Source organism: Ammospiza nelsoni, chromosome Z (genome assembly GCF_027579445.1).
Source record: "Ammospiza nelsoni isolate bAmmNel1 chromosome Z, bAmmNel1.pri, whole genome shotgun sequence".
In the NCBI taxonomy this organism is placed as follows: Eukaryota; Metazoa; Chordata; class Aves; order Passeriformes; family Passerellidae; genus Ammospiza; species Ammospiza nelsoni.
In genome coordinates this window covers 77,918,468-77,933,907 of record NC_080669.1, presented here as the reverse complement: position 1 = coordinate 77,933,907, position 15,440 = coordinate 77,918,468, and the positions used below count along the sequence as shown (strand labels likewise).

Genomic DNA, 15,440 nt, shown 5'->3' with positions numbered 1-15,440 from the left:
GGAGTGACTTTGCCCCTGTATTTCTGGAGCCTGTCACTCACTACAGGCATAAAATTTTCAATATTTGAATATCTTAGAACTTTAGGGAAAATTACTTTTTTCCTATTCTAACGCACTAGGAATCCAGAAAGGCCTGAAGGCATTCAAATGTGCTATACCCTCATGAATTCTGCTAAATTTCAGCAGTAATACATTCTACAGTTTACCTACATAAAGCCTCAAAAAGACAGGGATTTGTAGCCATTTTGAGTTCTCCCCTCCCCTTCCTTGTTCTAAAAACTTGATTGCATCATGCCATTACAAATTACTGACTGCCACTAGATAGCTAAACCATATACTTATCAATAACTCACCCCAAAGATGAACAGCTACATGTTTTCAAAACATCCTTTCTTCTTTGATAATCTCTACATTTACTCTCACAACTTGATTTCAATCTTATCAAATTCTGCCATGTTTTGTTCCCCATGTACACTGCAGGTGTCTGTAACAGTGATGTAATAAATGCTCTATATCAACCTCTCCTTGCTTGGCTACACACAACAGACAGCCCACTGTCCATATTGGTTTCTTTAAAAAGTTCATTTTTTCATGAAATGGTAATATGCAAAACAAAAAGAACTGAGCTTCAGAGATTACATCTATTTAAAAAAGGAGCAAATACTAACATCATCCCAGTCAAAATCACAAAATGGCTGAGATTGGAAGGGACCTCTGGAGGCCATCAGGGTCCAATCCCACTTAGGCAGCATCACCTACAGCCAAACACCCAGAACTATATCCAGACAACTTCTGAGCATCTCTGAGGATGGAGACTCCAACTTACCTAGGACTCATGCATGAGGACTCAGTCATTCTTGTATTCACAGAGTGCTTTTTCATGTTCAGAGGGAACCTCCTGTGCTCCAGTTTACGCCCATTACCTCTGGTCCTAGCATTGTGCATCACTGAGAAGAAGCCTGACTCTGCCCTCTCTGCAGCCTTCCTTCAGGTATTTATACTTATTAAGATCCTCCTCACCCTCCTCCCAGCTCTCCCAGCCTTTTCTCATTAGAGAAATGCTGCAGACTCCTCAGCAGCTTTGGTGGGCCTCTTGGGCTCTCTCCAGTATATCCATATCTCTCCTGTACTGAAGCCCAAAAACAGACACAGGATTTCAGGTGTGGCCTCACTGGTACTGTATAAGAGGGGAATGATCACGCCCCTCACCCACCTGGTAACACTTTATCTAATGCATCCCAGGATGCCATTCTCCTCCTTTGCTGCAAGGAACCACTGCTGGCTCACCCTCAAGTCTGGCATCCACCAGGACCCCCAGGTCCTCTTCCTTTCCAGCTGGGTGGCCCACAGCATATACTAGTGCATGGGGTTGTTCTTTCATACTGAACTTTGCACTTCCCCTTGTTGAACTTCCCGAGATTCTTGGCAGCCCTTTTCTCCAGATTTTTGAAGTCCCTCTGGATGTCACTGTAACCCTCTGGCATGTAAGTCACTCCTCATCATTTTCTGTCATGAGCAAGCTTGCTGAGAGTACACTCTGCCCTAACATCTGGACCATTAATGAAGATGCTAAACAGAAAAAATGCTGAAATTGGCAAGTTCTCCAAAAAAGGAAGGAAACTTCACTAGTATGGAAAATTGTACTAAATTGTTAAGACATTCTGTATTTCCTGCCTTAAGCCACTACTTTGCTTTTCTAGCATCAATAATGTAACTATGCTCTAAGCTACCATTGTTGTATTTTAGTAGCATACAAAATTTCACACATAATTTAACACCCCACAGTTAAGCCTATAACCACCAACCCATTCTGAGGATACAAAGGACACAGCTATACAATTAACAGAAAATCTTCCCAAAGTGGTCAGTTCCTAAAGACAAGCACCTGCTGCAAATTTCAAATAGTTGGCAGGTTTGCCCTCCTTAAAATGACAAAGCCTTCTTTAACTCAAGGCACCTTTCCCCCGATTTACCACCTTCTGTCTCCCTGTTACGGCCTATTACAATACTGCCATACAACCCATGTTAACAAACCCAGAGCCACTTATTGCCTTTCTCTTGTTGAAATATCTCCTTTGAGGGTGGGACTTCACTGATTTGAAAAGAAGTGCATCAAAATCCTTTCACAAACAAAAGTACTGGAGGCTTCTTGTGTACACTGAGCTACAACAGCATGTTTAACTACAGCACTAAACACTAGCATCCATTGACCAAAAGAGAATCAGCTTCACAGAGCCCTACCATATTCAGTGAAGTCTCTTCTGCTAAGAATTATGTATGTGTCAAGATGTGATGGAACTCAAGAGAGCATGGGCATTAAGTACACAATGAGCAAGCATTCTGAGTTTTTGGCTTCATCCTGTGGTAAAATTGAATTACTTTCACTGCTCAAGTCTAGTAGTACATCCTGTCTGCAGCAGAAGTCCTACCCACCGTTGTCCTCACCATCCCATTTTCACCAACACAAGACTGAATTATGTTTAGTGATACCTTAAGCTTAGTCTGGTATGCCTGTGTGAACCACAGCCCTAATATCTCTGAAAGACTCAATCCTTTTAAAACCAGCATCTAGATGAAGAAGAGTTAACTAGGACAGGATATTGAAGACAAAAGTAATTACAAATACTAGCAATTGTGAAAGCACACTCCACCCCCAATCAATTCTCAACAGCCAACTCATCCATGTGTAGCAATTCACTTTCTTTTGTTGTTTTGCACCACTTGAATATGCTGTAATATGGTGCACTACATTTGAATTCCAAACCAGCTGTAATTGCAAGAGCTCACTTCCATACTGCTGCCCGGAAGATTGCATCTTAACCTGGACTCACAGGCATTGTGGTCTGCTCTGAACCTGCCCTGCTAAAATTGCCTTTATCTGTGACAGCTCACCACACTCAGTAATATTCAAGCTGCTTGAAGGCAATTCAAAGTTAACAAATCATTCCTAACCACCCAAGCATCTCCCATCAGTGTTCTGTCTCATCAGAGCAAAACACAGTATGAATACCACCAAGATGAAACTCACAACACTTAAGAGATTCTTCACCTTTTTAACAGAAACCAAAACCATAACACAAGATTAATTAAATGAAACATTCACATTTGCCCGCTTCTCTGACCAAACGTTACTCAATGCCCCTATCTCTCCATCAGCATTTTAACCAGTCAATTTGAGATTAGAAGCATAATTATACCTCTTCTCCAGCACTGAACCAAGAATGTTAATATTATTTTACATTGGAAAGACAAGCCAATATTAGGCTGTTAATTTCAAATTCAGTAGTCACACAGGGGTTCTGGTAAGGTACACAGCATGCACACACACACAAAGAAGTCTAGTACTACCAAATTCCACATTTATTTTAGGCTCCTAAACAGATGGATTAGTACAGTCACTGCAATAAGTAACAAATGAGGTTTGCATTGCATGCAGGTTTATAACCTGAGGCCCTAATGCCACCACTAGCAGAAAGCACAAACTGTAAAGGTCCTGTAATGTTCAGAGAAATTTCCTGCATTACTATTTGCATAATCTAATGTTTTCCTCAGTAAATCACAATATTATTACTGGGTAGAGCACACAAAGAATTTTAAATGAGTAGGGTAGCAGGAAATTTCACGCAGCAACAACACTGAAAGGAACAAGAATGCTTCTAATACATTATTTACATGTTTAAAGGGCACTTAGCTCTTTTGCTGTCTTTGATTAAATATGAAACAAGTTTTCAAGTATGTTTTATGAAAATTAGTATTTATGAACTAATAAATACAGTAATCTATTCCTCTTCTTTGAATGAACTTTACTGATTATACTGCCACAACAGTAAATATTATCAAGTTCTGCATGCCCATCCTGATTTTGGCCAGGGTAAAGTTAATTTTCTTCTTAGTAGCTGGTTCAGTTCTGTGTTTTGGACTTAGTAAGAGAATTATGCTGGTAACACAGAGATGGTTTAGTTGTTCCTAGCAGGGCTCACTCCCAGTCAAGAACTTTTCAATTGCTTGTGTTCTGCCAGTGAGCAGGTGCACAAGAAGCAGGGTGGGAGCACGGCCAGGAGAGCTGACCCAGACTGGCCAAGGGCTATTCCATGCCATAGAACACCATGCATGCAAGTATAAACCAGGGCGACTTGGCCAGGAGCTGCTGATTGTTTCTGGAGAACAGGCTGAACATTAGTCAGCAGGGGATAAGCAACTGCGTTGTGCATTACCTTCTCCTCTAGGATTTTAGTCCCCCTAATCCCTTCATTACTACTATTACTTTTATTAGTACTACTGCTATAATTCATATTATTATACTTTATTTTCTTTCAACTATGAACTGTTCCTGTCTCAATCCAGGAGTTTTACTTCTCTGATTCTCCTCCCCACCAGGGTGGGTAGGAAGTGAGCAAGAGGCTGTGCAGTACTTAGTTGCTGGCTGGGGCTAAACAGCAATAACCCAGTACTCCTGAATTTTCCAAATCCAAAGTCTACCACCTAAGCATCTATCAACCTGGCCTTTATAACCACTTCAAATATCAGTGTTTAATGTCAGGACTTAGACAAATTTTAATTTCTTCTTCATGTGAAGGATGACAGAGTATTTAAATGATCCATCATGGCCATGGATAAGTTGGAATTCTAGGAAGACAAGTGACTTCTATGTTCCACTGTCTTCTTAGTTTAAATTCTGCATCTGGGACAGGGCACCCTTGGATGTGTGGATAGACTGGGGAAGGAGAGGCTGGAAAGCTGTGTCACAGAAAGGGACCTAGGGCTCCAGGGCGATGGCAAGTTGAGTCGAAGTGCCCTGGCAGCCAGGAGGGCCAACCCTGTCCTGGGGGCATCAGGCACAGCATCACCAGCTGGGCAAGGGAGGGGATTGTCCTGCTCTGCTCTGGCCTCAATATAAAAAAGTTTTGGGTGCCACAATATAAAAAAGGTATTAACCTGTAAGACAGTGTCCAAAGGAGGGCCATAAGGATAGTGAAGGACCTGGAGGGGAAGCCATGTGAGGAGTGGCTGAGGTCATTTGGTCTGTTCAGCCAGGAGGAGACTGAGGGAGGCGTCACTGTAGCCCTCAACACCCTCACAAGTGGAAGCAAAGGGGCAGGCACTGATCTCTGCTCTGTGGGGACAGTGACAGTGACCGAGGGAATGGCCTGAAGTTGTGCCAGGGGAGGTTTAGGTTTGATATCAGCAAGAGGTATTTCCACCCAGAGGGTGGCTGGGCACTGCTCCCTAGGGAAGTGGTCATAGTACCAGCCTGGCAGAGTTACAGAAATGTTTAGACAACATTCTCAGGCATGTGGTGTGATTCTTGGGGATGTCCTGTGTAGGGCCAGGAGTTGGACTTTGATGTTCCCTGCGGGTCCTTTCTAATTCAGGATATTCTATGATCCTATGATTCAGTACTAATAACACAGATTAGAATACTGTCATTTTGAGGAACTGCAATTCAGAAAGAGTTTATATCAGTCTGCAATAAGTCTAGAATTAAATACAGAAACTTTCTTTAAAAGCACCTTTCAGCAATCACTTAATAGAGCAGATTTTTTCCTTTGAGTCTTTTGAGTGGGAGATCCACAACTGTGAATACTCAAATTCTGAGGGACCAGCTTATAAAGTGAATGTTCCCACATCTCTGTGGGCCCTGATGGGATTCACCCCACAGTACTGAATGGGCCTGCAGCTGTTACAGCAAGACCTCTCAATCATCTACTGGAGGCCTTAGGAGTCTGGGCAGGTCAGTGCTGACTGGAAGCTTGCCAGTGTAATTCCGGTTTACAAAGGCGTGAGGCAAGAAACGGAACTGCAGACTTACTAGTGTAACCTCAGCTCCTGGAAAAACTATGGAGATACTAAGTGATACTGGCAGGTGAAAGAACTGTTAAAGAACAATGCAGTCATCTCCCACAGTCAACAGTTTCACAAAGCAAAGTCCTCTTTAACCAACCTTCTATCATAAGATCACCTGCCTCCTGGATGAAGGGATGGCAGTGGATGCAGTTCCAGTTTGACTAAAGTTGCTAACACTGTCCCTCAGAGCATCCTTTTCCAACAAGTTGCCCAGCTGTGGGATGAGCAGGTTCACAGAGCTCTGGCTGGATGGCAGCACTCAAAGGGCTGTATTGAATGGGGCTTCATCCGGCAAGCAAGAGTTGGGTGCACCATTAGCAATTTGGCTAATGATTCAAACTGGGAGGTGCTGTGGATGCTCTTTAGGGACAAGAGGCCTTGATGAGAGACCTAGTTAGATTGGAGCATTGGGCACTCATAAATGGAGTGAAATTTACCAAGTTCAGATGCTGGATTCTGCACCTGGGATGGGGTGATGCCAAGCACAAGGATGAAGTAGAAGAGGAGTGGCTGGACAGCTGCAGAGGAAGGTGGGGCTGGCTGGTGCTGGGCTCAGCGTGGGTCCACAGTGCCCGGGCAGCCCCAAGGACAAAGCCCATCCCAGAGCTCCCAGCAGGGCACAGCCAGAGCCCATCCCAGAGCTCCCAGCAGGGCACAGCCAGAGCCCATCCCAGAGCTCCCAGCAGGGCACAGCCAGAGCCCATCCCAGAGCTCCCAGTAGGGCACAGCCAGAGCCCATCCCAGAGCTCCCAGCAGGGCACAGCCAGAGCCCATCCCAGAGCTCCCAGCAGGGCACAGCCAGAGCCCATCCCAGAGCTCCCAGCAGGGCACAGCCCAGCCCAGGGAGGGGATGGGCCCCTGGGCTCAGCCTCAGGGTGGCCTCATCCTGCTGGGCCCTGCAGGTGGAGAAGGAGGGGAAGGTCCTCCAGTGCATCCTGAGGAGGGAAACAGAGCTGGTGGGAAGGCTGGAAGGAACTTCCTGTGAGGAGCAGCTGAGGAACTTGGGCTTGTCCAGTTTGGGGAAAGGGAGATGAAGGGTGACCCCACTGCTCTCTGCAGCTTCCTGAAGAGGGGAAGGGCACAGGGAGGTGCTGAGCTCTCCTCCCTGTAATCCTGGGACAGGACAGGAGGGAGCAGTTCACAGCTGCACCAGGAGAGCTTTCCTGGCCATCAGGAGGCATTTCTATAAAGTGAGGGTGGTCAAGCACTGGAACAGCTTCCTAGGGAAGTGGTTGGTGCCCAGTCTGTCAGTGTTCAAAAGCATCTGGACAGTGCCCTTAGCAACGTGCTGGAACTTGGCCTGCCCTGAGTGGGCAGGCAAACTGGACAGTGACTGTAGGTCCAACTGGAAGAGTCTCTTCTATTCCTTGAAACTGAACAGAATCTACTTAGACTCTCTTCTTTCTGATGCAAAGTTTAGGCTTTTTATTTTCTCTGCATGTTTCCAGATGAAGGCCTGATATATTTTGAGATATTCATACTTTAAGGTATTAGAAGAAAGGGGTGTATGCTAAAAATTTTTGAACTAAGTGCTGAAATCAATAAAATTCTGATTATGATCATTAGGGAGCATTGAGTCATCTAAAATTGCAGACTAATATTCTTCCAACATACCAGAATTTTTCACAGCCATTTTGGCAGGAGAAAACCTTTAAAAATGTGACCAATATTGTGTTTATTATGAAAATTTCTATTTGTTGCTATAAAAACTACAGTGTCGGAACTTTCAAATGGTGTATGTATAAAGAACTAAAGACTTCAACTGCAATGTGATTTTTTTTCTTATAAAACAATTTGTTACTTTGAGCAACTTTTTAAGAATCCATAGGTCAGTTCAGCATCCAGAAACATCTTTTATTTTTCAAGATTTATGGGGCTCACCTGTGCATTCAGTAGGTAAAAAAACATTTGTTTGTTTATTTATTGCCCTGGTTTCCAAGAAGATGATTTTTTTATTCTGTGAACTGTCTTTTTGAATACTGGAAAAAAACTTAAAGGCTTGTTGTAAAATCAAATCTCACCACCTTCCTCTGCCACCATAATCTTTTTCTCAAATATACTGGAGTGGAATACATGATTTGTAGCACTCTGTAAACACACCAGTAAGGACCTAACAAGCCCACTTGGTAAAAGTAAGCTCCCTCAGACATTCGAAGTGACTCTTGTGTTTTCAGCTCAAAATATTAAATTCCTTCTTACAAAAGGACTACTCAAACACTGATCGCTGTGTGTCTTCACCTTCAGATGTGGTAAACACACAAATCATTTATAGGATGTAGAGTCTTTAACCAATAGCAAATTAAACAGTATCTTAAACTTGTGATAGCAAAAGAAAAAGGTTCTTTTGATCTGTTTTCCATTTTCTCAAAAACACACTTAGGATCAGCTATTAAACTTGAATGTTATTCCAATTATATAACTTCAAAGGAACTGTTCAGGATCTTTAGTCTAAAGATCACCTCAGCCCTGCAATAAAAGATGATTTTAAAAATTTGTCTGCACTTCAAAACTGCAGACATACAGATCTTGGTTTATGATTCACTAAACCTTTATACTTAAAAGGAAATTCTATATCTGTGTCCTAAATATTCACTATAAACGTCATGTAAAATGTAAACACATACATGCACTGTGAACACCCAATGGAACTAGAAGATTATCTAAATTTAATCCTCTAATTAACACCAGAGTAAATTAAATTCAGTGTGCTTCACATTCATTTTCAGGAAAAAAACCAATGGAAAAAACTGAGTTATTCCAACACCTCCACAAAAGTGTACATTCCTAAAACTACATTAAGAATGCAATTTTTATTAGCTACTAGCACAGCTCTGCATTCATTTGTTAATAATCCCTGATATATTTGCTTTAATCTTTTGGGTTTTATCTTATTCCCCACAACTTAGGCATTGAGGAAGGTCCTTATTACAGATTTACGGAATGAGCAACATAAGATTCAAATGTGGACTTTAAGATGTCACTCCAATACAAGCCAAAGTTGAAAAGATGTTCCCGACTGTATTTAGCAAATTAAGTATTATATTGTCAGAAACTGTGATATAATAGATGCTACCAATTACTTTTTAACACTCTGGCCACAATTTAGATGAACAAAAACTACAAAGATACAAAGACTTGTGGCAGTGTGTCTGTATGAGATCTGTATTGATAGATTTATCCAGACACATAAGACACAGGTATGTATACTAACACAGTCACGGGTCCTCAAGTTCCACGACAACAGTGCTCCTGGTCTTAGAAATCAGAGTAGGACATTTTTGTAAAAAGGTACCTGTCCATGAAAGGACCTCCTCTACTTTCTTAGACACATTACTTCAATTGGATTAAGTCCCCTGCTATTTTCCGGTGCTCCTCCCTGATCTATCCAGCCTCCCTTAGGTTGGTTTTCAACCCACGTTAGAAGGGATTCTGGGCTCCCACAGCGACAGCAAAGCCTTGGGGAGCAAGGCCGGTGCTCCCCGAAGCTGAGGCAGGAGACGGGCCTGGGGGCGGCACACGGTGACTCGCCGCTGATGCTGGCTGACTGACTGCAAGTGGCCATTTTAATCTAAGGGCCTGGGGACCCGATGCTGTCGCTGATCATCCGCCTCCCGCTCGGCGGTGCCCAGCCCCACCTCCCAGCCCCGGCACACGGGGAGATAAGAACGCACACCCGCGGGCGCGGCGGGAGGGTCCGAGCACGGCCCACGGCGCGGGGCCAGGGGCGGGAGTTGCCCGGGGTCCCGGCCGGGGAGAGGGGCCCTGGGCGGGTCCCGGGGGGTCGCGGCGGCGCTCACCTGTACTGGGCAGCAGCCCCGCTGTGGGTGAATCCAAAGTAGTTGCCGGTGGCCATTTTGGCATCTTCCCCCAGCCGGCTGGGCACTGCGGCGGCGGCGACCGAGGGGCGGCGGCGGCGGGGGCCATGACAGGAGGCCCGGCGAGAGAAGGCGGTGGGGAAAGAACGGGACACACAGAGGGACAAGGGAGAGAGAGCGCGGGAGCGCCGGGTCAGACTCGGCGCCTCAGGACCGACCCTCGCCCGCCGCCCTCTCCCCACGCACGGACACGCCGAGCACCGCTACTCACCATAGGTGAACGAAACTACCGGGCATATGGGAATCATGAGTCCGGCCTGGCAGCGACGGCGGCGAGTGAACTCTCAACTCTCCCCCCCCTCCCTCCACCTCCTCCTCCCGCTCGCTCCCTTCCCCCACCCACCCACCGACGGCGACAACGGCGGAGTGCGGCCGGGCCGGCTCCGCCTGCGCAGGCGCGGGATGTGCGCGGAGGCCGCTGGGAGATGTAGTCCAACCGCAGCCGGGTTCCCGCTTAAAGAACGGGGAGCAGCCTCCGCCTCGGGGATCGTGTGCGCAGGCGCGGGATGTGCGCGGGAGCCGCTGGGAGCTGTAGTCCCGCAGGCCGGCCATGGGGAGGCGCGCTGGCGGCGCCCATTGGACACGCTCGCACACGCAGACGCGCACATGGATGGATATACGGCGTGAAGGGTCCCGCCATGGCTCCCGAGTGCTTACTGCAACCCTGCTACATCCTCACCCACACAGCGCCCGTTCCCGTGGCTGTTCCAGAAGCCAACAATCCGTCAGATCACTCCTGAAACGCGCTGGTCGGCACATTGCGGCCAGTGCAGCGCCCTCCCGATCAAAGGCACTGAATGAACGGCCGTTCCCCACGGCTCTGCCGCTCCTTCCGGCAAATCCTTCCCTCTGAGCATCAGCTGTCCCCCAAAACTCTGAACAAAGCAAAACTTGAATGCTTAAATGCTTTCCTCCCATTTACGTATTTTGCATGTGCTCCAGTGTGCATTATTCATAAACTAATCAAGGCTTATAAAAAGGCTTATAAAACTATTAATAAACACTGGATTGTATAATAATATATAATTTCGGATATAATTTTTTGTGGACTATAAACTAAGCCTCCCAAAACACACGTGTTTGGGATGCCCTACTGCAGTCCTAACAAAAGCAGGGATTCCCACATCCCACAGTGGCTGTGGTCATAGGCAGTAGGACTGCAAGGATATTATTGTTCATAAAATGGGAAGAGGAAAGTACTTTCTCATCTTATAGCTAACATTATTGCAGCTGCATATGAAGTACAGCCATTCCCAATGCCAAACATCCTTCCCAATTCACTGAACATAATTTGTTGGTCTTTATTACTAATTTTGCATAGGAACTGAATATTATTGTACCTCCTGTACAATAATTCTTATCCTAATCAAGCACAACAGTAAAAGAAATCTCCTTGGTTCTGCCCAAAGTACTGTTCTGAGAAGAAAGTGGCTACTGAGTGAATATTTAATTGCTATAGATTAGGAAAGAAAAGCCTTAATCCACAGTTCCATGGGAGAGTACTCAAGGAGAAGGGTCTACAGAAACCTTCTGTAGAAGAACTTAGAGAATATGACCTCTGTCATGAAAATATCAATTGACTCAGGAGATACAAATCATAAATAGATTAATGATTTATATAGATGTTTATATCTATCCTTCTATTAAAAATTGTTCATAATCAGACCACTGGATCATGCTGCTTGGACAAGAAGAGAACACAAGTTTTTTTTCTTTCCACTGTCTTTCAAGGTTTTTCAGTTATAATCCTTCAAATATTCTGATAAATAGACAATATTCAATACACATTTCATTAAAAATATAAGCATCTATACATACACACAGACATTCACATACCTTTTATCACTGCATCATTAAAGCTATTTTTTGCAAAGTAGGTAGGCTGCCATTGCTATTCATTTACAAGATGAACTTCATAGAATGATGGAATCAGACTGGCTGTGGTTGGAAGGGACTTTAAAGATCATCTGATTCCGACTCCCCTGCCATAGACAGGAACGCTTTTCACTAGTCCTGGTTTCTCAGAGCCCCATCCCACCTGCCCTGAGCTTTGTCACGGATGAGGCACCTAGACCTTCTCTGGGCAACCTTTGCGAGTTCATCATCGCCATCACAGTAAAGATGTTCTTCCCAATATCTGAGCTAAACCTACTCCCTTTTCAGTTTGAAGCCATTCCCCCTTGTCCTGTCACTCCAGGCTCTTGTAAACAGCCTCTCTCCATTGTTTCTGTAGCCTCCCTTTGGGTACTGGAAGGCCCCATTCAGGTCAACCCAAAGCCTTCCCTTCTCCATGCTGAACAAACCCAATTCACTCAACCTTTCCTCAGAGGAGTGGTGCTCCAATTTCTCTCATCAATTCTGTGATGCTCCTGTGGATTCTCTCCACAGATGTATATCAAAATTATTAATATATACTTCTATTGATATGTACACTATATTATAATGTTCCAAATAAACTTGGAATATTTATGCTTCTTTAAACTTCGTCTCCATGAAAAACAAACAGAAAAAAAAAAAAAACAAACCAACAAAAACCCCAAGGCTTTCTTACTCACAGCTGAGATTTTTGACTTAGGTTTCATAACTTTTTTTCATCCAAGTAGTTTCTAGTAGTTAAAATTCAAATACTACACCCTTTATGTTGTGATTTCAGCCCTGCATATTTCTGAGCATAAGCTCCCATCTGGTAGCCCAATTCAGCTGCAGTTTCAGAAGTTTCAAATCACTTTCCTGTGTAAATTTTGCATTTTGAGTGCATACATAACTTTAAAAAGACTATAACATAGTTTATGAGAAGTCATACTTTTTAAATGTGACAAAAAAAAAATTTAAAACCAAAAGTTTCCTTTCTCCTTGGGAAAAAAGCTCCAAACCACTAGTATTATACAGGTCTTTCCCTGAGCAGCTTCCTAATAAGAACCTGATGCTTCCTGGTGACTTTGTGAACCATTACATAACATCTATTTATGCTACTACTAACTTGCAGGATCAGATTCGTGGTCTATACTTAAAAACCTCAGTGAATTATAAAACAAGATTCTATCTCCTTAAGACATCTATCAGATTGCTTCAAAATAAAACAGTAATAAATTCAGATTAGATCCTTAAGGGCATTTTGACCTTTACTGATTTCTATGTCTTTAACTGGAAGGATAATCCATGGAGTGATAAAGTGCTAGTTGTGGCACAGGGAGAAAGACAGAAAAGCTTTAGTGAAACATGGAAAAGGTATTTTTTAAATAGGAAAAAGAAACTTCTCTATCCCCAGTCCTAATAAGATTACAGAAGAACAGACAAGAAGTTCCAGAATGAAAACATATGCTGGAACACGAATCTTTAATTTGGAATTATATACAGCAGATACTCTATCTGTGTAAAGTTCAAAGTGTCTAAAAATACCACAGACAAAAATGGCAAGCAAGCTGGCATTCAGGAAAACACATTTTTGACCTTCAACCGTTTGAGGAGAGATTGCCACAATACAGTGAGAAGAAGAAAGCAATACAATAACAAGCGAGTGTCATCAATCCTACTATTTTACTTTAATATCCCAACATGCATGTGATAATGTTTCTGCTGCTGCCATAGGACTGCAAAACTGCGACTGAAACACAGTGGGGAAAACTAAATAACTAAATGTTTTTAATTCTCAAGATTTGCAAGATTAGGTAAGATTTCTTGGAGGCAACCTTCCAGTTTATATAAAAGCAGGCTCTCAGCCAGCCTTTGCGTGCCCACCAGAGGGCAGGGCCACGCAGCAGAAGGTGAAAGCTTTCCAACACAGCGCAGACCATGTTAACAAAAGCTGCTTTTATTTCCTGAAAAGGTAATTTAATACTTAGTGCTCTCTTTGTAAATGCTCTAGATAGAAAGAGATTTACAATCAGCATACGGAGACCAGTGCTATCTTCTCACCTGGAAATTATTTCAGATAGCCAGAAAGACAAGACATTCACCAGCTTATCAACCTTCTTATTGTACAGTGAAATTACATTTTTTAAAGTAGTAAAGGCCCCACATTTTTCAATTATTAAAACAAAAAAGTGTTACTTTTAACAACAGGGTTTAGACATTGTACAGTGACCATAACAACAGACTTATTAAACTATTGATGGAAGTTATTACTGTTTAGTTTACTAAACTGCAACATAAAAAAATCCCGACTTCCCAAGCATAACAGAAAGTTATGCAAGTATTGATGCAAACTCAAATTACACGATACAAATGCGAAATTAACTAGTTCCAGTTCTACAAACATAAACCACTGTGTGGTAGCATCCCTTACTCTTTCCTTCTTGACACTTTAATAAAACTACTGCCCATATTATAAACTAACCTTATAATCTGCCTTTCACGGCAGATTTCTTCTTCCACCCTTTAAACTAGTAAGCAGAAACACCAAAGCTTTAAAAGCTGTCCCACTTAAGGTTTGCCCCAAAATGCTTTTCCTGCTAGCTCTACTATTTCTAACTAGAGGAGTCATCCTTTGCAGTTAGTAATTGCTATGTGATCAGAAGCACTAATGTGTATTTTTCAGCATTCCCATTCAAATCTGCATGCTGAAATCTGTTACTGAAGAAAAAACAAATGCTTCAACATTCTTCTCTGCCGAAGACATGTGGGATATGAAATGAGGCAATCAGGCAGTGACTAGAAGAATTTAAGCCCTTTTAAGGCAGCTACAGAAGGAAAGTGTCTGATGAAGGAACAAACCCATTACAAAAGTCTATTTTAAGAGCTCAGAAAGTGAACTATACCCCTTGGGGGGATAGATGACTCACTCAGAAGGTAACAGCAGAGATTTACCTTGGAAAAATTATGGCTCCTTTCCCACTGTTCTAAAGACAGTATTTTTTCTTAGTAGCTTTTTTTTTCTTTTCTAAATACAATAAAATATAGTGAAGGTAATTTACCAGAAGCTCAAACCGCTGCTACACTCAACAACCAGAATATTTCTCGAAGAAATGTCTCATTCCTGAAAAGCAGAACATGAAATCCCAGTTGCAGCAAACCTTCCCTGCCTCTTACTGACCTGCTATTTAGGAATTCAGCTATAAAAATAAACTTGGTGCTTGCTTTGGAGGAAATACTGTAGGTGGGAGAAATTAACTCATTAAGAGCCAGCAGAAAATGTTTCTTTTAGTCACTTTGATTTATGTAAAGACTGAAAGAATTGATTAGAAGTGCATAAAGAATTGTTGATTTGAATAAACAATTCCTTGATGATTTGATTAAAACCTGAGCATTCTTTGTGTACAAAGTGTTGATCTGTAAAAAAGCAAAGCATATATGGATTACAAACACCTGAACTCTCATTATGCCTCTAACATGAAAAATTAGTGTAAATTTGTTGAAAAGAGTAACTATGGTTTTTTACAACTGAATAGTCCTTATTTTGAGATGATCTTGTTGTTGGAGTTAAACATTAAGTGTTACACTTAATCTGTTCATCTTCCACAATTACATGGCTTGACAAGCCAGGTGTTGCTGCAGTGGTGATAATTACTATATTGCCTGCATTTCATTTACTGTGCTTTGACCCCTGTTTGTATAAACAACTGTATTTTTGTCTTCCAAAGGTCAGAGATGTAGTGAGAATTGTATCTTTTTCTATTCATTTTGTGGTCTACATGACACTGACACTGTGAAACTGCAAGTTAGCAAGGATTATTTAGATGAGTACGCTTCCTATTTCTCGTATTTCCTTCCTGTTTTCCTGCT

General features: G+C 42.9%; 1 protein-coding gene across 2 annotated transcripts in view; it reads right to left on the bottom strand.

The window, feature by feature from the left end:
• Positions 1 to 10,028, bottom strand: part of ZFR (zinc finger RNA binding protein) — a 46,798-nt gene extending 36,770 nt beyond the window's left edge. For both annotated transcript variants that reach the window (XM_059492050.1, XM_059492051.1), the window contains exons 1-2: positions 9,931 to 10,028; positions 9,642 to 9,726 (exon numbers count right to left, since the gene is read on the bottom strand). In XM_059492050.1, coding sequence (XP_059348033.1) covers positions 9,642 to 9,726; positions 9,931 to 9,967 — 122 coding nt within the window. In that variant the 5' untranslated portion in view covers positions 9,968 to 10,028. The remainder of the gene's footprint in view (positions 1 to 9,641; positions 9,727 to 9,930) is intronic.
• Positions 10,029 to 15,440: the final 5,412 nt, after the last annotated feature.